The sequence below is a fragment of the Cuculus canorus genome, chromosome 6 (assembly GCF_017976375.1).
Source record: "Cuculus canorus isolate bCucCan1 chromosome 6, bCucCan1.pri, whole genome shotgun sequence".
In the NCBI taxonomy this organism is placed as follows: Eukaryota; Metazoa; Chordata; class Aves; order Cuculiformes; family Cuculidae; genus Cuculus; species Cuculus canorus.
In genome coordinates this window covers 21,087,707-21,111,742 of record NC_071406.1, presented here as the reverse complement: position 1 = coordinate 21,111,742, position 24,036 = coordinate 21,087,707, and the positions used below count along the sequence as shown (strand labels likewise).

The 24,036-nt window shown below is 39.3% G+C and overlaps 1 protein-coding gene across 3 annotated transcripts in view; it reads left to right on the top strand.

Moving 5' to 3' along the window:
- STK39 (serine/threonine kinase 39) overlaps nucleotides 1–8,654 on the top strand; it is a 98,910-nt gene extending 90,256 nt beyond the window's left edge. For 2 of the 3 annotated variants that reach the window (XM_054069567.1, XM_054069568.1), the window contains exons 16-17: nucleotides 3,136–3,200; nucleotides 7,190–8,654. In XM_054069567.1, coding sequence (XP_053925542.1) covers nucleotides 3,136–3,200; nucleotides 7,190–7,264 — 140 coding nt within the window. In that variant the 3' untranslated portion in view covers nucleotides 7,265–8,654. The remainder of the gene's footprint in view (nucleotides 1–3,135; nucleotides 3,201–7,189) is intronic. The other variant, XR_008450338.1, reaches the window with a different exon arrangement.
- The last annotated feature ends 15,382 nt before the right edge of the window (nucleotides 8,655–24,036 follow it).

The window sequence follows — 24,036 nt, the reverse complement described above, 5'->3', positions numbered from 1 at the left end:
ATGAAAAGATATCAACAGGACTGCATGGTTTTGCTAGGTAATTATACACATGTATTTCATTCTCAGTTTATGTTAATTACTTACACTTTCAGATATTGCAGAAGGAGCAGGCCTTTGGGAGGGGATTTGCATTCATGGTGGCTTGATGGAACAGGATTAATGATGTTATTTTGGCAAAATCATTTTTCTTGCTGTTCTGTAAAGATCAGAAAATGTAAAACAGAGTACCAAAAGTCATAGGTGAAACACTAGTTTTACTTGAAAAATGCTGAATCTGTATAGCTGAAATTGAGAGGAACTGTCTGTATGAGACTGCAGGTGTGACTATTTTTTTATGTAAACTTGTATTTAAAATTATTGACTTTTTGCAGGTCTATTTCCTCATTTTCAAGCATAGCCTGAAAACATCTGGCATTACTCCCTTAAATCCTGCTAATCTTCTGTTTGATTGAACGTGTCCCACACTAGTTATGGCTCATCAGAGAGGCAAAAATAAAGCGTATTTCATATGCTTGCTTCAGATGTTTCTCTGGAATTTTATATATAAAAGTTTTTGGCTTTTGTTAAAAGTAAAGACAAATGAATAAATAAAACTGTGTTCCTGTAGCCTTTTAACGAGCACTGTTCTTTAAAAAGCAGTTTTCTTGAAGAATGATGTAATTCCTTTGTGTCATGGTGTTTAATTAACAGCAAAAAAAGGTAATTAGAATTAACTATTTACATATACTGCTAGTGTCTTTGGTGTTTTTGCTTTGAAAATTTTAATTTCTTCTCTGATAAAGAATCAGCAGGAAGATTAGGGGTTTTAAGATTTTGATACTGCTTGTGAAGTCTTCACTGCTGCTTCCCACTGTATGATGATTCATTAAAACACTTGCTGATAATGAGCTGCTCTTTACAAGTGCAGGAATAGTAACTTTGCCACTAACTTTGCTGAAGGGTGGCTGGATTTTTTTTTCTTTTGCATTCAGCCAAAACAGCCAAGCGGTCTGCAGGCTTGCCTTAGTTGTTCCACAGCTGCTCAACATAAACTGAAAAGCTGCCCCTCCTGAAGACAAGCATGCATTTGAAATTCATCTTTTTGTAACATTCTATAACAGGTGAAGTTGAATATCTTTGGATTTAGGACCCAGCTCCTATCTAGTTTTGTAGCATTCTATCTCCACTTCAGCTAGCTAACACAAGCTGGTGAATTTTTTCTTTAATTTTTCACTTTCTTTTAAGACATGTTTTACAGAGATTTGGATAAGCCAGAGCTGCATGATATTATTTTATAGATTTTTTTTTTTTAAGATGTACAAAATTGAAGCTATTCTATTCTGCTTCAAGAGCTGTGAGTCTGAACGCTCTTTTTTGCCTACGTATGAGATTCTAAGTGTTAATTGTAATGAAAAGCATCTGTATTTGCCTATATTTTGTCAGGTAGAAGATATTGCAATAAAATGGGTTTATTGATTGTGGAAGTAAATTGTGTGATTAAAATAAAAATTGTTTGCAATGACTAGAATAAAGAAGATTATTCATAATGAAGCTTTAAAACCAGAACGACTTTCCATTGTAGTGTCTATAGTTGAGTTCATTTAACTGTGAAGGTTGAATTTTTTTCTTTCCAAAAAGCGTTCTCTACAAAATACACCTTGTGATTGCTTTTAAGACTTGTTTTTAGTTTCAAACACCTTTTCATCCCCAGTCAAATCTGTAACAGGTGTATAAGCAATCCTTGTTGCTTATTTCAGTGGTACAAAGAAAAGGAAAGCCCCCCCCAAATTAATTTGCGTATAACAGTGGCTGATTGGCCTAATTGTTTGCTACTGTAAACTCCCTTGATAAGTACTGTGCTTCCCCCAGTGAGGCCATTTTTTGTTAAACTGTACGCAATGGATCTTGTATGATCAGGCACTCTAGAGTGAAAATTTTATAATTGTAATGTTAGAATATGGGGAAGTATGAACCTGAGTTTGTAGCAGTAGGTCGTTCCACATGCAGATGTTTGGTGTACATCTTCCACTTTATGAAGTCCGTGTTGAGTAGTATTTATGAGAACATCTAGTTTCTTGTTTCTCTGCTGTATGGCACTTACCTAGTCAGTGTACTGAAAAATGTCTGCTACTTAATACCTATTTATTTCCTTTTAAAAATCTTGTCTTCCAAATGTGGTGTATCTTACCTCCCGCTGATGTTCTGCTGATGCCATCTTGTGCCCATAAGTGAGTTTTGAACAAAGGCTCTTGATGATTTGGTCTGCATTACATCTGGATCTATGATGGCAAAGCTGGGAGCAAGTTTACACACTTACAAAGCTGAAAGCAGCCAATTTATTCGGTCAAGATTAATGGTAGTAATGTTGGACAACATAGACTAATTAAAAGTATGACGTAGGAGTTTTGATAGGGAAAAAATTTATTATATTCCAGGCTCCTTGTCCTTGCCTGCTACTTCTGTTATGGCATACAGCTTCCTTTCCTGGACACCCTGGCTCTGTAGATCTTGTTAAACCATTCATTAATGTTGCAACATGCTTACTGAGAGAATAATTTGGAGATCAGCTCTTTCTGTTTCAGTCTCGGTTTTGCTCATTTTCATTTTGGTTTATTGAGCTGTAACAGATCACCAAGAGTTTATGTGGGTATTAATGCCAGTCCAAACAAGGGACAGAAGCACACACATGCACACAGGGGAAACAGAGGGAGGAGTGAGCTCAGCCGCCTCCTAGAAACTTAACGCTGATGGTGGCTCTGGATATACTAGAAACATGATGCAAATCATGACAGCCGTCAGCTTGTCCTTGGCTGCGTGATTCTCCCACTTCCCTTGCGTTTGCATTTGTGTGATTGTTAAACAAATTTATGGAATAGACTAAGCTGAAAATTAGTAGGTTGAGGGTTTTTTCCTGTTATTTGGTTTTCAGGCAGATTTTTCCTGAGTCAGTTCACATAGTCACAAAGTATCAGTGGCTGCAAAAGAAAGGAGGCAGGATTTATGGCAGACCAACTGCCCTCTGACTTTCAAACAGCTAGGGAGTGATTAAATTATTCGAGTGGTAATACAGACGTGTATGTATGTAGAATTAAGTAGAAGAATCAATGTGAATTTTTCTATAAATCATAATTTTTTTTTTCATAATTTCTTTTACAGTTGCTGCTAACTTACAGAAGATAGTAGATGATCCAAAGGCCTTGAAAACATTGACTTTTAAGTTGGTAAGTAAAAGTATGAAGGGAAGAAACTAATTATCCCAGTATTCACACAGAATCTGAATTTTATCTCTACAGCTCTTTTGCTGAATAAATGTGTTGACAGATAAGATGATTGAAATTCCCATGTGTGAGAGAAAAAAACCCTAAAACCTGTTTTGACAGGACGTTAGGGACATGTACGGTCACTCAGCTCTCTAACTGTGCAGGGGGAAGGGGGCCCATTCACATTAGGTGATCTGAAGAAGCCTGTGGAATAGGTGAGGTACTATATGGAGAAAACCCCTGGGAAGAATTGCAGAAAGAAGTAAAGCAGAGAAAACTGTAGTTGTTGAGTTAACTCCCCTCCATCCCGAATCCCTCAGCTCTGCACTGGCTGAAGTGTCCTCTGCTAATGCACATTTTGTTCCACTCCCATTTTTTCCCAACACTTGTCACCATTTATCTTGCATGCAGGTCGCCCTCTCTGCTGTTTGCTTCTCCTTAATACTTCCCTTCAGCCTTCTTTCAGTTGACCATCTACACTGGCAAGTTAATCTTGGCCCCACTGTATTTCATCACTATTCCTCCCTTGTCACCTCTTTGCCTTCCGTATATCCAACATCAGACCCTGGTTTGGGGTGTGGGACTGTTTTCTGCGCTGCATTTTGTGCCCTGGACCGCGGGCCCTAATTTTGGTTGATTTTCATGCTATCATGATAGATCTAATTGAATATTATTAAGTTGAAAAATTTACATACCTAAAGCTATTGAATGATTAGCTATGTAAATACCAAACTCTTACCAATTAGCTTTCAGCACCCCTTGCTGAGTGACTCAGCTGTGTATGAAAGACTAGATTGAATGGTGCTTAGATAAGTAGGTCTCCAGAATCACAGCTTTGTTAATAAAAGCAGCTGCTTCGGATGGGCTATAGAGAGACAGAGAGTAAGTGATGATGATGTATTAATTCAGGATTGTTATTGCCATGTCATTTTTTAAATATAGATTTGAGTAGTTTAAACTGACCAAATGATTTGGACCAGTTCTCCCACCACAGTCTAGTAGAATCACCAGAACTTACATTTTTCCTTCGGGAAGGGGTAGGGGTGGGGAATTAAGGACATGTAGATCAAATTGGCCCTTACTATCTAAATAAAGCTTAATGGCTGATGCCTCTCTTTTTGCAGCTGATCTGTGTTCTTGCTGTCTAAACATCTGACTTGCCTTTGTTGTATAGTCAGTGGCATCTCACCAAGAGCATTTACATACATAGGTGCTCTAGAGGCTCCGTAGATGTCTGGGTTTCTAGCTCACACACTTAAAATAGAGACTTGAGATTCCAAAATGTAATATTCCATAGTACCCAGTTAATGTTTGTATACATTGAAACCAAATCCACTTGAAAATTGAGATTGGGGTATTTCTGTGATTCGGTTGGATTTCTTGCTGGGGAGCAGGCAGCATCACGTGGTTTGTCAGATTCCAGGGAGTGAATGCTGTTATAATCCTACTTCTTACTGTAATCAGAATTAATAAACAATTCAAAATTAGTGTCTTTGTCTTTTCTGAAGATAAGTTCCATTGTCTAGGTAACAATTCCTGAGGTTAATTTTTAAGTTTCTTCCTAAGTTTCTTCCTGATATTTTTAACCTAGGTTTCCTGCATTAGTTCCCTACTTGCTGGGAAAAGAACATGACAACAAATATCCTAATGTATTCTTATCCTTGCATTAATTAATATATGTACTGTTTCTGTCTGTTTCTGCTAGATGAGTTGTTGCCTAGTCTGCCGTTTGTTTGCGTGCCCTACTGAGCCTTTGTTACCCCTTAGCAGGGTCTCATTGAGTTTGAGAGCATTTGTATACATTCTGATTAAAACATATTCTGTTGGTAAATGTTTCACGGTGATTCAGAGTCTAAACGTAGCTAATCCTATATCCATTCAATTTCGAAGTGCTGTTTAGTCTAGGATTAGTTACTACTATTTGTGGTCAAGGCGTCTGCAGATTGCCTTTGCTGGTATTTTCCTGGTGTATAATATTTCTATTGAAACAGCAAGCATTTTCATCTGTGGGGGAAAAGAAGAACAATAACTTATATCTTAACTGTTTCTGTCTTTAATTATTGCCAAAATGGTAAAGAAAGTTAGTAGTGAGGGGTCTGGATCAATCTTTGTTTAAAGTTTGGTCTCCATCTTGTGTATTTTTTAACAGTGCATCTTTGATCTAACAATTGTGTCATTCTACAGAACATACATAGCATTAAACCTCCCTTAGTTGTCTTGGCTAACGTAGAATGATGACTTCCCTGCAGGATCCAGCTGTCCACACTTTGGGAAGGAGTCTGCTTGAACACACAAGTAATCTTGGCAGCACTCGAGGAGACACAAAATTATTGCACTGCATAATTTGCATTTTGTGTAAGGATTTTTCGTGTGATAGGAGAAGGAAAAAACAGTAATGAAAGAAATGCATTCAGTCACTAAGCAGTGAATTGCAAATACTAAAAGTTTTTCTTGTATGTTGCAGTTTGTGTATAGTAGTTGTACTTATGCTAAGCACAAAATATAAGCTAATATGTTCCACGTGCATTGAATATTAGGCAATATTTATTGATAAGGATGGCATTTAAAAATATCTATGCATACAGGTATGTTACTTAGCATAGCTTTGAGAAGGACTGGTAGCTATCTAAACTATAGAATGATGTTAAAAATATTAGCTCTTTTTATCATAACATTTTAAGTGTAAAATTCAAACTTGATTTATTTAGTAAATTCCAAATCTAAAAACCATTGAGATATCTTAATAATAACAAGTGGTGATCATCTCAGATCTTTAAGTTCCTGCTTCAGTAGAATAAGACCTGTGAAACACTGTCTGAAGAGGGAATTTCTGTTGTCTGAGAGAGAACTTCTGTTGTCTGTTGATCGAAGTGAATTTGAAGGAGCATCCTGGGTAATGCTTCCACAAATTGAGTGAGTTTATTTTTGGTTATGAAAACTCAATGGAAAGTATGACTCTGTGCACATTGAGTGCACACTCAGGGTGCTCTTCCTTACATTGCATGTATACAAACTGGTTCTACTAAAGGATTCAGCTGCTACTAATACATAAAAGGATCAAGAGCGTTTTTATAGGGTGAACCAATTATTCTGATAGTTTTTTGGGGGGTATGTCAGAAAGTCTGATGGCATGTGTTGTAAGCAATCTACCATTACATACTCTTCATCCAATTACATTATTGTTTTCATTTATCTACAACACAGGTGAAGAATGTATAAAAAACCCTTTATTTAAAATATAGTCACTTCTGTCTTATAGAAGCATTTTTTTATTTAAAAATCAATATATAAAAATATTTTGCCTACAGCATGTGTAAGTTTTGGTTTTTTTTTTAAGCTGACCTAAAGTAAAAGTTCAGTCCTAGGCAAGGTGATTTTATATTCTTAACCATTATTTGTCAAAAATGAACTTATTACTTGTGCCAGTTTGTACTGTGATGGACTTTACTGAAGAATCTCAACTATACAATCTTAAGTACTGTCAGAAAGGAGCTGTCTTTTTGCAAATATTAGTATTTACTCTTCGTAGACACCTTCAGTCTTCTGCTTAAAAATTCAGTGTTATTCCAGACTTGATAGCTGGACTCGAGACTTTTAGTGTCTACAGCACAGCAGTAAAACATGGATTCTATAGATGTAGGTTATTTGCTCTTAACGGGTGAAAACGGCATGCTCACATGAAAAAACAAATTTGGCTCCAATCTGGAAAGTTGTGGTTAAAGAATTTAAGTGTTCATTTCCCAGTGGGTTTTATATACATACATACATATATATATAATTTTTAATACTGATTAAAAGTGTTTTCTAAAATTAAGCATGCAGTTGGCTGACACTGACAGAGGATGCACCAAGCAGTCTGAAAGCTGTTTGCTGACTACGCAATTTATAGCCTGGCTGTCAAACCCTCCTTTGTAGTGTGATGTACTAAACATTTCTGTTTGTACTTGCAGGCCTCTGGCTGTGATGGCACTGAGATCCCTGATGAAGTGAAACTGATTGGGTTTGCTCAGTTAAGTGTCAGCTGATGTCTGTTCCTTGACCCCAAGCCGAATTGTGAGATTGCGAAGAGGCCGGCTTAGATGCAAAGGAAAATTAATGCACCACACACTGAGTTCTGCTTCATTCTCTAGCAATTCACAAAGTCAGAACAAGCAAAGCCCACAGCTACGCCGCTGCTGCTAACATTTGAAATGCTACTAAATGTATCTTAGCAGTTGATTTGCATTCCCCCTAAGTGAAAAGCCTGTGGAAATGCACTCAGGTGGCTGTATTTATTGGTTACAAAAGGAATTTTCTATCAAGCTTACTTCTTTCATAAACTTTGAGTGATACTATTTTTCCTGTACTTGTGGTTGATAATACTGCCTATGTTGTTATATTTAGAAATTAAAATAAATATAAAAGTTAAGAATTATTAGCCAAACTTGAATTCTAGTTTTAAAACTGTGAATTTTATTTTTCACATATTTATGCATTACACATCCTAGTAATAAGAAAATTATTTGACTTGATTATGTACTATTTGCAGTTAATCTCCCATTATTTAAAAAAACTTTCAGGTATATCTTTGAAGTACTTGGTAACTTCTAGGGGTTTTTTTGAAGTTAATTAATTAGGCATTAGCAAGCTTTTGTTGGTTGTGTGTCTAAAAACCAGTCCACAAACTGATTGTCAAGGGAGTGGGAGGTGCCTTGCAGACATTAATGTTTTCAGAATGTGCCTGAGGCTGCTTAAAATAAATAATCTCCATTTTCTGTAAGTACCATACATATGGTACAATATATAAAAATATATATAGTTAACCTTGGCAAGGAGGGGATGTACAGTAGCAAAGGGATTAGAGTATTTTGTCTATGCTTTACTGGGGAGTCTGTGAGCTAGAACTACTTTGAACTGTTGTTGTTAAGGTAGACTGCTTACTGTGTCTGTCTCTCATCCAACTTATCCTTAATGATAGAAACCAGTTTCATACAGGTGATAAAAACTTGAAGAACGGAACTGAAGCTTTACTTGAAATTCTGCAAAATACCAAGTTGGAGTTAAAGTAATAGGGCTTTGTGCAATGATCAAGTAAAACTCTGTTACAAAGAAAACACTTCTGACCCAAGTGGTCTTATGCTTAACCTGTGACTTAGATGTTAAGGAGCTAGCAAACTATAGAAAGACTTTCAAATTTGGAGATGTTTCTTGGAGGTTACAACTTAAACTACTTCCTAGCTAATCCTAGATAAATGGCAGCTCTTCAATGTACTGAAAATGGCAAATAGATATTAGTAAGAGAAGTTATTTATAATGCCTTGTCATAATCGTTGAGGTGTTCTAGAGCCATTTGCATATGACTCAATGTAATCCCATCCTACTGTTTACATGATGATTACTCCAAGATGACTGCAAAGGTTAAAAAAATAAAATAAAATAAAAAGTGTATTGCACAAACAGATTTGTATTTTGAATTTCCATGCTCTGTGTGCATTTTGGGGGCTGTGCAGCAGGGTGATGTTATAAATGTCTGCTGCCCTTAATTAGTTTAGGAGCAGCACCTGGGGGAGGAGGGGAGGAAGAAAACAAGGCTTGCTCACTCGCTAATGGGAGAGGATTGCTCTTGGCTGCCTGCTTTCCAGAAATCATTTTTAAGACTCCTGAGGTATTTGTACTTAATGAAATTATTTGGTTATTCAGAGCAGGACCAGTGTGCCTGTGGGGTCCTGGTTTGTGTGGGGAGAGGATGGCAGGAGGGTTGCCGGTCAGGGCTGGGGCTGACACTGTTGCCCTGGCCAGGTGTGGGCTGTTTGCCACAGCTGATGCTTGTTGGGGCATTTCAGGCCCTCCTGGGGTGATTGCTCTCCTCAGGTTCATTCCTGTGGGGAGCTCTGGACTGAGAGGAGGGTTTGGCAGCACAGCAGGGGTTGGGTGCCACGCTCTGAAGACAAAGGGCCCTGTGCCCCAACCTGCAGCCAAATGGTGAACAAAAATGGTAAGTGTACCTTCCCTCAGAAACAAAAATGGTGTGTCTGTCCTTAGCTGTGGGGCGTCTTTGCAGGTATGGTGAGCATTACTGAGAATCTGTTTGATACCTCTGCCCCATCAGTGCTATCTTATCTCTTGACTTACTTTGGTTAATGCAATGCCTGGGTCAGCTTGTGCCTGCTGTGCCGTGGCTGCTGGAAGAGCAGGGCAGGGGACTCCTGGCAGTACGGCCAAGGCTGTTCCTTCCAACCCAGCCAATCTGCAGCTGAGGAGTCTCTGCCTCAGCTGCACCAGGTGGGAACAGCAGGCACTGCATTGCGTCTGGTCTGGAGAGCAGGCTGCCATTGGCACCTGGTTATTCATTAATAACCTTTGTGGGAGTAAATCAAAAGTTACCTTAGATGTGCATCTACCAGTGATCTGTTGAGAACCTGCAACGCTGCTATGGGGTGGCTACTGAGCAGGGCCCGAAGGAGTGAAGTTCAGAGCATTGCTGCTGGATAATTTTTGTTATGTGCAGTAACGTGTGCTTCTTGAAATGTTGCACCAGTATTGACTTATCCACCTGCAAGTTAGTTAGCTGGTTAGCTTTCTTTTTTCAGGCAAAGAAATGAACATTCAAGGAAGCTTGTTTTCACAGATCTGTTAAAGAAGTGGGAATATATAATTGGATGGAGATTTTGTTCCACTTGCTGTACGCCTCCCCAAAGGCTGGGGAAAGGTGTTGGGTTATGAGCAGCAACTGTCAAAAGCGCTCATCTGCTGTAGTGGTTGGGGCTGCAGGAGGTATCTAAATAAAGAATGCAATATATCAATTGAAGCAGTCAGCAGTGTTGTACCAAGATAAAGCTGTAACAGGTTTTGCTCACTTGCGGTCTGATGCAGAAACATGCCAATGCTTCACTGAGCTTCCATGGTTCAGTGAGACGGTGAATTCATGCAGCAGTGTTGTTATCGCAGCTGTCTTGGTGCTGTTTTCTTTATGTCTTTTGCTGCTGCTAAGGAATTGTGAATAAATACAATGTGAGCAAAATGAGTTCAGAAGGACAGTGGCCTGAAAGAAAAGGTAGTTAAAGCTTCAGTCTCTGTTAAAATGAAGTTCATCTGTAGTTTATTCTTACATCTATAGAGGTGAAAAAAAAGGTAGAAATACACAGTGGGTTGCAGTAGAAAGTAGTGTACAAGTGGTGATAGAGTAGCAATAGCCACCAGAATAAGAGCAGTTTGCTTCCTGAATGCAATATTGGCATCCTCTCTTGAATAACAAGGGGGAGGAGGAAACCAGCGACTCTTCATTTATTCATGTTTTCATGAAAGCATTTACGAGATGGGTACAGTTCTTATATGTATGACCTGACTTGCCTCAAAGCAGATGTGGTGCTCCTCATAGATGTGTGTTGCTGGAGAATACTTTGGGCCTGTTGCTGGCTGGAGCACCTGGCTGCCTTCGAAGGAAGGCGTCTCTAATTAATGAGATGGCGCTGGAACAGGTGAGCTACCGTGTAGCTGTCTCTGAGGCCAGGAAAGTAGGGCTTAATTAGATGGTTCTAAAAATAAAATTATCTGTAGTGATTATATGGCAGTACTTGCAGGCTCTGTGGGCTGATGTCGGTGGAGCCAGCCTTGCCAGCATGCTCAGCTTCAGTTTGCTGAAAGTAGCTCTGTGCTGAGAAGAGAGATGGAAGTCAGGCAATGAAATGCAGATCTGTAACTTATTATTTTCAAAGTGTTAAAAGGGATGAGTATAAACATAAGAATTTAGCTCAGCACAAAACCAGGTCTAGAAAATGTTTTGTGCATGTGTAAAGGAGTGGGAGAGAAGGGATGATTCCAGCCTTTTTTTTCTCCTGGGACTCCAGCATGGGCTTCAGGCCAAGAAAGATGCTTCTCGCTCTGCTAACATATGCTTTTCATGCCAAGAGAACAGGAGTGCATGTCTTTCTCCTCTGACAGTTGCTGACCTCAGATACTCCCACACCAACACACAAACACAGAGTTGCATTCAAAGTGCAATGCAGCTCTCTAGTTGTGGTAGTATTTCTAGAAAGCAAAAATATTTATCCTATGTGCTCCCATGATTTCCTCTATGGACCTCCCTGCCCCTGAGCACATTTTTGCTTTGTGTGTGGAGTTGGAAGGAGCAGCAGGGAAATAAGCCAAGAAACAGAACTGAATTTCCTCTCCCCCACATTCTCTCCTGAGGTAAAGAGAATGCATGCCTTTACAGCCAGCTTGGTCTAATTTAGTATCTCCAATTTGGGAGCTTCCAGAGCAGTCCTACAAAATTTGATTGTGGGGCATCCCTTCGGAATGTTTTTAAAACACCGTTATTGCTGAGAAGGAACGCTGTGTGCAGCTTGTAAATGGTGCCCTTCCCCCTCATGCTTTTCTTAATCAGAGATTTGTTTTCCGTTTCACCGCCTACCTCTGCATAATGATGTTGGATGGTGAGATTGGCCTGTGCCTGAAATCAATTAGCTCTGATGATGAATCTGACACAGACCTAAAACACTGCTAATTGAGTGCATTGAAAATGCTGATTTTTGTTTAGCAAGGAGCAGAGGATTCCTCCCACCCTCTGCCCCCCAGTGTTTTTTCAAAGCAGCCAAAAAAATCTAAAAATGAGACTTGCTAATAACTAATAGCAGTTGGTATATTTTTTTGACTGGATTGATTGTGGTGTAACTCTATTCAGTCAATTGCCATGGTTTGTTTTTTTCCACTGCATCAAGTGGGCAGCCTTTCCATCCCCTTGCAATACACTTACGCATGTGCCTGCACTAGGAATGCTAATTACTTTAAAATGAGAAGTTGGAAAAGCAGCAGGAGCCTACATCTTTGAGTTCCCTGTGCATGTGATCTGCTAATGAGCTGATGGAGCAGCTGGATTCATTCGGGCCATGAAAACTCCAACAAAGTCCAGTTTACTTGTGTTTTATTATACAGTGATCCAGCTGCTGAGATATCTAGGCATATTAGTTAAGCACTGTAACCTTTTAGTTATAAATTTTCCCTCAATGACTAACATCACAGTGCACATAAAACATGGGTTTATAGCTACTTTATGATTGTTACTTTTATGCTTGTCAAGCAGCTTGCGTCGTCATTGTAATCTGAGATGTTGAACCAAACGCAGTAGTTTTGAAGTTGTCTGCTTCTAACGATGTTCAGAATATGGGCAGTGGTGGATCAGTGAGCAGTTACAGGGAGTTGGAAGGAGGGTATTATAAGAAGGAGAAATATTTAATTTTCGCTGCATATACCAATAGAGAGGTAATCTTATCCTTCTCAGGACATGAATAATTTGCAATCTAATTTTCAAATGTGAATTTGAAAGGCTATGCTTGTTTATTGTCTCAGTAGGATGTAGAAAACCACTTATGCAAGTGGATGTGTTTATGCAGAAGGATAGCTATAAGAAATAGAATTGAAGTAGGTGGAAAACACACGCCTCTGCTTTTTTATTCCCCACTCCCATTGGTACAAATTTTAAGAATTAGTGAAACGCATCTATTTTTCAAATATGGAACTTATTTTTTTCTCTTGGAAAGTAACTAAATTGCTATTTGGTTCATTTTCATCCACGTAATATTTCAGATTCATTAAGGAAGGATGCTGCTCATGCGTAGGAATGCTGGGGTTCTTAAGATTTACTTTGAGCAGAAGGCTTCTCTGGTTTTGTCGTGTTTACTTTGCATCTGTAGATCCTATACATCTAGCAGTGTTTCCTTTGAGGGCAGTCAAGGTATGGCATCTCAAAAATGTGAAGTAACTTAAGGTTATTTTTGTAACACAACTGTCTCTTCACATAAAGGTAGTGCCTGCGGCTGTCACCAACAGGCAATTATAAATAATGAACCTGAGTGTGTCCAGTGGTTTTGAGGAGGGAGACTCTGTGCTACTCGTGTCATATAAAAACACATAAATAGGCAAAAAGATTATATCTCCCTGTAGCAAAACTACTGTGTTCTGGAAGATGAACTGTGTAGTGCTAAATTGGAAAGCCTCTAAGCAAGAGGCCTGTGTTTCTGCCTGAATCTCTGTTTTTGAAAGCTTGGAACTGGTTTTATGAAGCATTCTGGTATTGGGGGTGTTGGGGGGGAGAAAAGCATTAAAAAAAAATACACTGAGGATGATGTACTTTGATGTTAGAGCCTGTACCTGTCTGTTTGATAACGTAAAGGGCAAAAAAAGTTTTTGAAGACTTACCAGGGAAGCTCCTCGCATCTCTAACAGCTGCAGTTCTCTCCAATACATCAAAGAAGGGTGAGGGACCCGAGTATACCATTACTCTGTTAACCTTAACCTGTTGGTATTTGTATTATTAAGGTTGCTGAAAGTTTTGGTTGTTTTGTTCTGGTGAATGGCTATCTTTTGCTAATGCCATACATTGTGCTAGTACTCTGTTATTGGCCAAGAAAGAGAAAAATGTTAAATTAAAGAATGAAGTATAGAATTAAATGAGCTTATTCAGCACAGGCAGATGTGGATGACTGTTCCCAATTCTCTGCCCTTGGGGCACGCTGCCCTCCTGCACTGTCTGGTTGGACAAGGTTCCCCTTGCAGGGCATCGTGGCCGTGGTGAGGCTGCTCAGTGCTTGTGCAGTGAGCTGTGCATTTGGCCCTAAATATGCCCAAACAAGAAGGTAACGGGGCTCTGTGCTGATGCAAAAGGTACCTGCTTAAAGGTAAACTTTCCATGGCTCTTTTTGCAATAGAATCATAGAATGCTTTTGGTTGGAAAGTGCCTTTACAGGTCATCTAGTCCAACCTTTAACTAGGTCAAGTTGCTCAGAGCCCCATCCAACCTGACCTGGAATGTTTCCAGGGACGGGGCCTCCACTGCCTCCCTGGGCAGCCTATTCCAGTGTTTCACCACCCTCACTGTAAAAAGATTTCTTCCTTATATCTAGTCTAAATTTACCCTCCCTTAGTTTAAAAGAGATAAGAGGCTTTGTGCTTAGACCAAGGAATGTAATATGTTTGATGTTTTTCTGGGTTGCCTTGGTTGTGAAGTTTTTAGCACAAGGTGGAAGCTGTATCTTTCTGAAAGTGCAAAATATGCAATGTATGAAATTAAATAAAATTCCTAACCGTGTTTTTCAGCTCTGTGGAAAGGTTTTTGTGGTTTTGGGTTTTGTGAAGTAAGTGTTCACATTGGGGAAAAGCGCAGAAGATCCAGGTTTAACTACCCCAGTCATGTAACTATTCCCAGCACCTCAGGGAATCAGCCGAGAGTCCCGTTGAATTCAGGATTATTTTTTTCTCTCTTGTTACAACACCTCTGATTGTAACAAACTTTAAATTAACCGGAGCATTTCCTCTACGTTATGAGAAATAGAAATTGGGTGGAGAAACCCACCTTAAATTAGAACGGAGAATCCAGAGGGAAGGACCATTACTGAAATCTCAGCCCCATGAATTAATACTGTATGACTTTACTATAGCTTCAGTGGGACTAAAATTACACTCCCTATCTGCGTTGATTATGAGCTCCTCTGTTTACTCCTGGGGCTATAAAATAGGAAAGGATCCAATCATGATTAAAGAGTAGGTGTGATTTGAATGGAAGGTGATTACTAAAATCTCCCTGAAGTCTTCCACCCTGCTTGTGCTGCAAGCGTTTCCTATTTATAATAGCATAGCTGGGCTATCCAAGCAGAAAATGACACCAGAGAGAAAGAGTTTTCTGATTGTTTCTGATTAGGTTCAGTGCTAACCTTGTAAATCTGTCTGTCAGATGGGGCACAGTCAAGTCATCCATAACCCTGATGCTGCACAAAAGATTGAAAGGGTGAGGAAACTCCTGCACTTGTGTGTTGATTGATACTACTTTTTTTTTTTTTTTTTTCCCCCCACCAGAAGGATTTTCACAAAGATAAATCTAAAGTCTTGGATGAGAGCTGTTGAGCTGCAATTTAACATATATATAAGTTACTGTACTTGTTTAAAACTACTTTGTGTTCACTGATTTATATGTATTGTATAACAGTACTTCCTTGTTGGATTCGTTAGGCCAACAAAGGTCTGAATCCCTGAGGTCTGTCCTGTTTGAGGCAGCGTAGCTTGGATGAATCTGCAGAAATCAAAGCAGGGGTTTGCTTAAGCAAATGTTCGTTACTCTTTCCTGCTTTTTTATCATCCTATTCCATTTTCAGCATAGTTGAGCAGGGCCTTTTTCATAGGCAAAGAGTTAATTATTAATAAAGTAGTTGTAGATAATTTCTTATAGTAAGGCTATATGTATTTAAATCCAAAGGCAACTGGGGCTGTACATTTACATATGCCCTAAAAATTGTTTTAGGCAACATAAGAGTTTATGCTAAGAGTAACAGTACCGGGGTAAATTTAATATTCTTCCCTTCTTCTAGTGTAAGCTAAGAGCCTAAAAATACCTTTTGGAAGAGTACTGCAGTGACCTTGTGGCAAATCAAACTGACATCAGTTTAAATTGAAGACAGCTGTTGGATGCAAAAAATTACATCAAAGTAAATTAAACATTCGATTTCAGTCCAGGAGAGTAAATAGATTTGTTTTCCAATTTAGGGTGTGTAGATGTAGGCTTTCAGTGTTAACAGAAAAGTGACAGTGCCTTGCTCACTTTAAAATTGGCATCCTGAAAACCATTGGTATTGCTTAGGTTTAACGAGGGATATACTTTGAAATACTGGAACATGCAGATAATATATTCTCAAATTCAGTTCAGGCAAAAAGTGTTCTTTAGCTCAAAATAAAATTTTAAGTGGTTAATAATTGCAAAAGGCCTGGGTTTTTTTTGCATATGCCAGGTATCCACAGGGCTACAGCTTATAAAATGTACCTTTTTAATGTATTTATTTATTTATGCTAATTACTGCCATGGCAATGCACAGAAAGAATTATTTATACCGTAATATTTTAAAACTCCATATGTCCCATGTATTTATCTTTCATGGTTGCTTGGTACTTTTCTTCTCTGAACTGTCTTTGTTACTCATGTTCACCTGGGAATGAGCTTGCATTAACCAGACGTTACTTTAACTCATATTAACTTATATTTACCAGAAAAATCTCGTCTAAACCAGAGGCTCCAAATACTGTTAGGACTCAGCATGGTTTTGTAGAAGCTTTATAGAGAATCTGCTTAGGATAGTGCGATGGCTTTTGCAGATGTGAAGCAGCTGTAACGCAGCCGCCTGGCTGGGATATGGACAAAGCCACATGGAGAACCCCCCAGACTGGGGATCTGAGTGCTGCAGGGGGTGCCTGTCCGCTTCTCCTGTGTCTGGCTTGCACTGTTGGAGCTGGAATTATGCTAGTTCCTGTGCAGGATGTGGCGCGTTTCCCCTAGCTGCCACCAGAAGAACAAAGCAACTTCTGCAAAAATAGTCCATGAAACCAAAATTTTTTCCATTTTTTTTGTTTGGTTAGTTGGTTGGGGTTTTTTAGCCCTACTGGAAATTTGGAAGCAATGCTTCCTCGATCCTGCTGCGTTTGGGATGGAGTGCGCTTTGCAGATTCCCCTTGTACGTCAGCACGAAGCCCACAGCCCTCGGAGACTGCAGCTGTAGTGCTGTGTGGCAGTTCGTGCAGGTGCCTGGAGAGTGATCCCAGAGGGTGGTGCATGAAAGCCGGGCACTAAGGGAGCAGACAGCAACGTGAAAGGCAGTTCTCCTGCTGCTGCGCGCTGCCCGTGTGGCTGGAAATGTTTTTGCCTATGGAGACCAGGTCAGTTTTGGTACTAACGTACCACAGTCTTTGTCTTTAAAAGAACAAATCTGCAGCTCAACAGGATTTGTTTTTCTCCTGCTCTCCCTCTTGCAACTTCTTACATGCTTTGTCTCCGTTGCGGCACTCCTTTCCTGATATGATCTTCCATGTGGCCCACCTGTCCTCTCTTGCAAGTCTCCTCCATGAGCCCTTCTCCAGAGCTGCTCCAGCTGCGTCTACTCTTTTCTGGAGGCAGTTGAGCTCTTTTGCCTCAAGGTAGCCCAGAAGCCATTCAGCAGGACTGATGGGCTTGGCTCAGCACTGTGCCACGTGGCATTTGGTCACTGCAGAGCACCGAGGAAGTAAGCCTTGCATGCGTGTGGACTGCAGGCAAGATAAGTGCATACGGACCTCTGGAACATTGCCTGTATGTAGTCTTGGTGCTCAGTCTGTACTCGTTATTTATGCCCATCATACAGTCAAAGAGAGGAGGAGATAATTCTGTGGAGCAGGATAGTGAGTTCAGAAGGTGCCTCATCTCTGGTTCTCTTGCCCTGCTCCAGCGCATCTCTCTCTTGTAAATTGAGTTATTTTTACTTTTTAGTGGTTTTAGTGCTTGCTTTGTACTGAGCTACATGACTATAAGAAAATCAGGATGAGGATAGAGATCCTGATAAAGTATTTAATCTATCTTGGAGGTGTACACACACTTTTGTGCTGCTGTTCATTGTTTATATGCTTCCCTGGCTTCCTTTCTAGAAAGTACGTGATAGAAATTTCTTAAACAAACCCAATTCCACTGCTTCACGTACCAATTTATTTTTACAGCAGCATATGTTTTTTTCCAAAAATTGCATCAGGAACTGTTCAGGTCTCCAAAGTATTTGTCTTTCATTCCTGATTTAAATACACAAAAGTGTATATTTATATGAAACAGTTGCGAGCTGCAGGTCACAAAACAATTTATTTTCCCTTTGTTTTGAACGTTTTGAATGAGATGTTTTCTCTTTGGGTGGGTCCCAATATTGCCAAACTTAACTTGGCATAAGAGAAAGGAGAGCTCTTGGGCTCCTTGTTCTACCACCCCACTCCTCCCTTCCCTTTGTCCTTTCTATGGACAATTCACTGTCTCGTGAGGAAATTTCTGGGACCCTCCAGATGTTTTGTGGTGGTTCATGTGGAGGTGTGTGCTGTATACATGGGCTCTTTGTAACAGCTGTTGCCTGGGAACTGCCCCTTCAAGAAGCCATTTCAGAGCTTGCTTGCGGCTTTCTGTATTTTATAAATTCTTGACAGTACTGGAGACAAAGATGCAGCCACACCGACTGATGACCAGTTTTCTAAATGTTCAGTAGTAGGAACTCCTCCAGCTTTTATTTACTCCGGCAGTCATTTGTGGTTTTTAAAAGTTACCGCTATAATTGCAAACAAAACTAAACCAGAGGTTTGATGTCTAAGCAGTCGTGTGTAATGTGGGGGGAAAAATCCAAACCCATTTTATAGCTGGCACTTTAGATGTGCACCTAACTGATCCTTTCTTACAGTACTGAGCTCTCGGTATGTACATACCATGTTTTTATTGGATTGTCACCTGTGAACTTGTGTTTTTCTGGCTGGTTCTGGTTATACGTCAACACGAATGAAGCTATTGGAGCGTTACTAATGCTTGACAAAATAAATCTGTGCATTTAAACAATTTGTTACTACTTTTAAAGACATTTGAAGAAAAAAAACACTAACCAAAATTATTTCAACTGCTTACATGCTCTGATCTCAGTGAGAACCCTTTCAATGCTTCTGTTGGAGACAAATATGTCTGCATGTTAACACTAGCTAATATAAATACATAACAAACAATGGAAATTCAAGGCTTCTACTGCTTATCTAACAAAGATCATAATCCTTGTCTTAGTCACAAAAGAAATCTCTTATCTGTGAAAATAATTTTTATAATTAAAGGTGAAATCGTTGCCTTCTGGAGAGGATTGCAAAGATTATCTTTTCTTGTAGAACTGAACTATATTACTGTCTGACTTTACGGTAAGTTAATACAAAGATTATTTTTGTGTAATGTTCTTTCAGTGCAGATATTGGCAAATTTAGGAAGAAGGATATAAATGCACTTATTTTACAAGATATAAAATGGTGCCTATATAAATTCCATTTCAGCAGTCAGGCAGGGGAAGCTAAATAAATTCTTGGTGTATATGATTTAGTATTAGATATTCTTTCAAACCAGCCTAGAAGAATTTTCTCCAGGAAAAATAAAAATGGTTGAAGTAAATCTGAGTAATTTTACGTGTTGGTGACCTATTATGGAACACATTATTGAAGACATGGAACACATGGTTTAGAGTTAAATTAAGTCTGTGTTGCAATTTAAATTTAATGCATCAAATATGTATTTTTGGCTTAAAAGCACTGTTAGAACTGCATTTATTGAAAGGGATGTTAGGATGAGTTGTGGGAAGAAGACATAGTGCCTACTGCTCTTCTTGAGAATACTACTTTTCATCATCATATGGGTAATAATATAATTAAAAGTGCAGTTTCGCAAACGGGTATTTTAAGTACTGTTACGATAAATGTGTTGCCAGTTGTCTGATGTGTTCCAGGCAGCTGCAAATCCCACAGATGATGTTGCCTCACCCATTGTGAGTTACTGCTTAAAACAAATACGTCTTGGCATTACAGCAAACAGAATAAACTTGCGGATCAGACACACTGGTGTACACGAAATTGCAGAACACGTATGTTTTTCCAAAGCTTTGGTATTATCTGACATAAGCTTCAAAGATACAAGTAGTCTTGTCACCTGTAGTGTATTATTTCCTCTAAAATTTCTGCAGCTGCCAAGATTTCTGTGTCTAGACTGTATATATAAGGCTTCCTTGTTCCTTCTGTGCAGTTTCTTCTGTTATGAGTAATGATGCTGATTTTGCTACATTTCATAGAATCATAGAATAGTTTGAGTTGGAAGGTGCCTTTAAAGGTCATCTAGTCCAAAACCCAGTCTTCGACTAGGTCAGGTTTTCTTGCTCTTGAACAATGACATGATTAGTAAAGGTAAAACCTGGCAAAGGACAGTCCTGATTGCTGCAGTCTGTCCTTATGAGCTGTTGTCCGTTCTCACAGCATGTGCCAGGGAACAACAATGTGCTTCTCATTGTGCTTCTACGTTTCATGTGTATGTTGGGAGACAGTGTGCACATTCAAGTACAACTTTCCAGGAGCATTTTTTTCTGTTTTTCCTTAAAAGTGTTTCCATTAAGCATTTTTTTCCCTTAAATAAAATGCAGCCTTACTGAAATTATGATGCATTAAAAAAAAAAAAGCAAACAACAACAAAACCAAAAGTTTTGTTAGATACTTTAGAAACAAAGGGCGTGGAAAAAGGGAAATGAAATATGATCAATGATCAGAGCTGGAAAGAGAAAATATGGCAGGCGATAATATTGGCATTGATGATCCATATGGGTTTAGTTTACTGATGTGGCTGTCCCAGCATTCGAATGAAATGTAACATACTCCTCCAAAGTGGTACTTCTCTTGGGCTCAGCAGAAGATAAAAGTGCAAGCTTGTTTTCAATGACACTTCCAGCACAGCAATATCAAAATCGTAAAAAAGTGTAGAACATTACACTATCTAAAATGTCCATGAAATAGATGATCTATCACAATTGAGACAACTATATCTGCTAAGGGTTCCCTCTCCTTACAGCCTAGAGATCCTAAAATGCAATGCTTGGGTGCAGGATGTTTTATTCTCCAAGGTAAAATGTGCTGATCCCTAGTAGAAGCTTTTGTGCCAAGGTTTAACCAAAGATCCCACAAGATTTCTGCCTGGTTATGTTCAAAAGCAAACCTGGGGCTGATGTGAGTCTTCAAGATGCAGGATCTGTAGCATCTCAGTGGGTCAGAGTACGTTTCATTTGTGTTCTTTAGCAGCCATGCTATGAGGGCAGCTCTTTTTCCTAGAGCTGGGAAGGACCTGCCAGCCTCATCAATTGGAAAGGACCCTCCTCACTGATCTCTTTACTTTCTGAACGTTACAACCAGAGAGTTCAGTAACCGTTCTTGCCCTACTGGTTTTGTTTGGTTGTCTAATTGAGGTGTACTCTGTGGTACTTAGTGGGTGAGGCATTTTTCTGCTTGTCTACTTGGACTTATTATCAGATGCATTGTTCTTGTTTACAGTTTATTTTCCTACAGTTGGTGCTTCTTGGGCATGAAGCTTTATTGTTGCAGGACATCCCTGAAATTCAAGACAAGAAGCAACCTCTGGAGCTCAGACCTTAAACTGAATCAAGTAGAGATGTAGATATACAATAGGCTGATACATGTTCAGATTAACCTGCAGACCCTCTGCCCTGCGACTCATGTTTTAGTGAATGACTTTGCTCTAAACAAAGATGACTGTAGTAATCCCACACTGGCTGCCTCAGCTACAGGCTTAGCTGGTGTTTCTGGGGAGAGAGTAAAGGTGATCAGTTTACATTTACGTGTCTGATCATTCTTCTAAGCACATGGATGGACGTATTGTCTACATGTTATTCCTGACATTCACCTGTCTCTGAGGTGCAAATACACAGCACTCTTTATTGTGTTAGGCATATTTTTGTCTTGTGTGAATAGTGGGGGTTTTAATCTTGTTTCTGTATTGATAAAACAAATAGCCAATAACTATTTGTCAAATACTGGTTTGCAAAGCTCAGTTTGTTTTCCTACAGATGCTACATATTCAAAACCTCTTTTGAAGGAATCTGTGAACTATTGTGTAATTTATTGCACCCAATTAACACACAGCAATACTTTTAAACTGATTTAATTACTTGTAAAAAATGTTGCGCAACTCACCCATCTGTTTGAAGTGGCAGTTACATTTGAGTATAATACAAACTTAAATATATACTTTCATAACCTGTGCTTTTAAGTATATGCTGGCACTTGCATTATGTGCATGTATGTTTCCCTAATAAAAAATGTAATTTTAATTGCATGCTGTATATATTCTTTATTCTAGCCCATTAGTTTTATCCCCATGTGTAGAAATGCTGAATCCAAGTAACAAGGCAGTAAATAATACTGGCTTTTAATGACCAATTAAAGCAGCTTATCATCAACCTTGGCATCGACTGAGTATGTAATTCAAAGTACAGACATGCTGTAATTGGTTAGAATAAAATGGTGCTCTGGAAGTACTGAGTCAGGCTTGTCAGTACAGGATATCACTCCCCAGAGGCAGCAACCATCCTGCGACCAGAACTTGATAAAAATGAAAGTTAAGTAAGAGGTTCCAGAGTGATGGCAAACATAATACAAAGTCTCAGTTCATCTCAATGTCTTTAACGTGAGTGTTCTGGACCTTTTTTGGCCTTTGTGAGGGGAAATTATGTTCTGTGTAAAGAAAGTTCATTAACTAGGTACTTTTAAAAATAGCGTGAGTATGTTGACACTTGCTATGTTGATAGCTACTCTAGTCCTGTACACTTGCTGCCTGTTTAAGACGCAGGCAAAAGTTAATTTTCTATTTTAAATCTGATAAGGAAAACTGTCCTGACTGATGAAACTAATCCGGTAACACAGTCATTGATACGTCAAAAACAGCAAACGAGAAAAGTACTGCTGTGCTCAGCCTTCATGCAAATACACTTGTAATAGATTCAGTGCCAGATATCTGAATATTAGAAAGATATGAGGAAAGTGGAGACAACACAGGGAGCAGAAGCAGATAGAAAGATTAAAATATTGAAACTATGGAATAAGGTATACTTGATTAAATGGAAGTTAAAATGAAATGTGAAAAAATGCTGTTTTAAATTCTGCTGAAGTATTCAAGATTATGTGAGGAAAGGTAAAGGGGATAAAGGAAAAGGAAACCATGGAGAAAGCATGTGATAGCGAGATCTGTTAGACTGTGCAATGATCTCTGCAGGCAGAGGCAAGATGAAATATGATGGACCTGTTTTTTCCATATACCTAAAACTAGACCAGACAATACCAAAGAAAAAGTTCTTGAAAGGACTACTTCAAGGGCTACTTGTCCTCTCAAACTCATTGAGTTCACTTCGGACAGTGTAGGACTGTAAAATCTTTAGGTAGGGACTGTATCTTCATAAAATGCTGTGTTCTTGGTTTTGTGGCTGTTTGGTCATTAGATAGGATGATGCCGAGCTATGTAAAAGCACAGGAGGAAAACATAAAGGGCAAAGAGAACAAGAGAGGAATGTACTAGATCAAAGCAGATTAAAAGTGCAGAAGAATGGAGTGGAACTAAAGAGAAGTTTGTAAATAAGTTAAAAAGTTGAAGTGGAGAAGAGAGAGGGAGGAAGAGGATGTAGAGGAAAGTCAAGGTGTCTGCTGGATCTTATGGTAGTGGATTTTAGTTGCAACTGGCAAACCTTGTGCAAGTCTCAGTTTTGTGAGAAACTGATAATGGAGAGAGGGGAGCAGTCCTGCAAGGAGAAGAAAAGTGGGAAAACAGACAGGTGACAGCTTTCCAGGGCTTGCCAGCAGGAGGAGAGATGGGGAAGAGGAATATCTTGAGGGCTAAGCCACAGCTGAAGGATCTGCTGATGGCTGGAATTTGCTGAGTGAGACTGGGCATATAAGCATGGAAGGGGAGCTCTTTGGGTGCTAGAACTGCACCAAACTCAGAGACAGCTGAGCATGGGGAAAGGGAGGAGTGAGGTTAATGTTGTTTTAAAGTGAGAGACTAGAGCCAGAAATGGTCCACAGCAAAAGCGTTGAGTGTACTGACTGGTCTGATGAATGGGGGAGAGGAGATGTGGGGACATCAGCAAGTCCTGATGCCACATGAAAAGTCCGTTTATACTCTCATTATCAAGGGGAAAGAAAGCTATCCTAAATTAGATTGTTGACATTCTTCCACATGAATGAAGTTTATGAACGGCATTATTGTACCACCATTTTTTCTCTAATGCAATGACTGTGAAACTGAAAGCTGTGCAGGGAATGAAAAAGGAGTGATTGCAAGAAGTAGGTATGTCCTGGTGGGGCTCTTGCTCTTGCCAGTGGCTTGTGTTTGTTAGTGCTGACAAACAGAATTTTTATGAGCATCATATAATGTGTTTGTGAGCTGGAAGAGAGCCAGGTGATAAATAACTCAGCACAGAGCCCT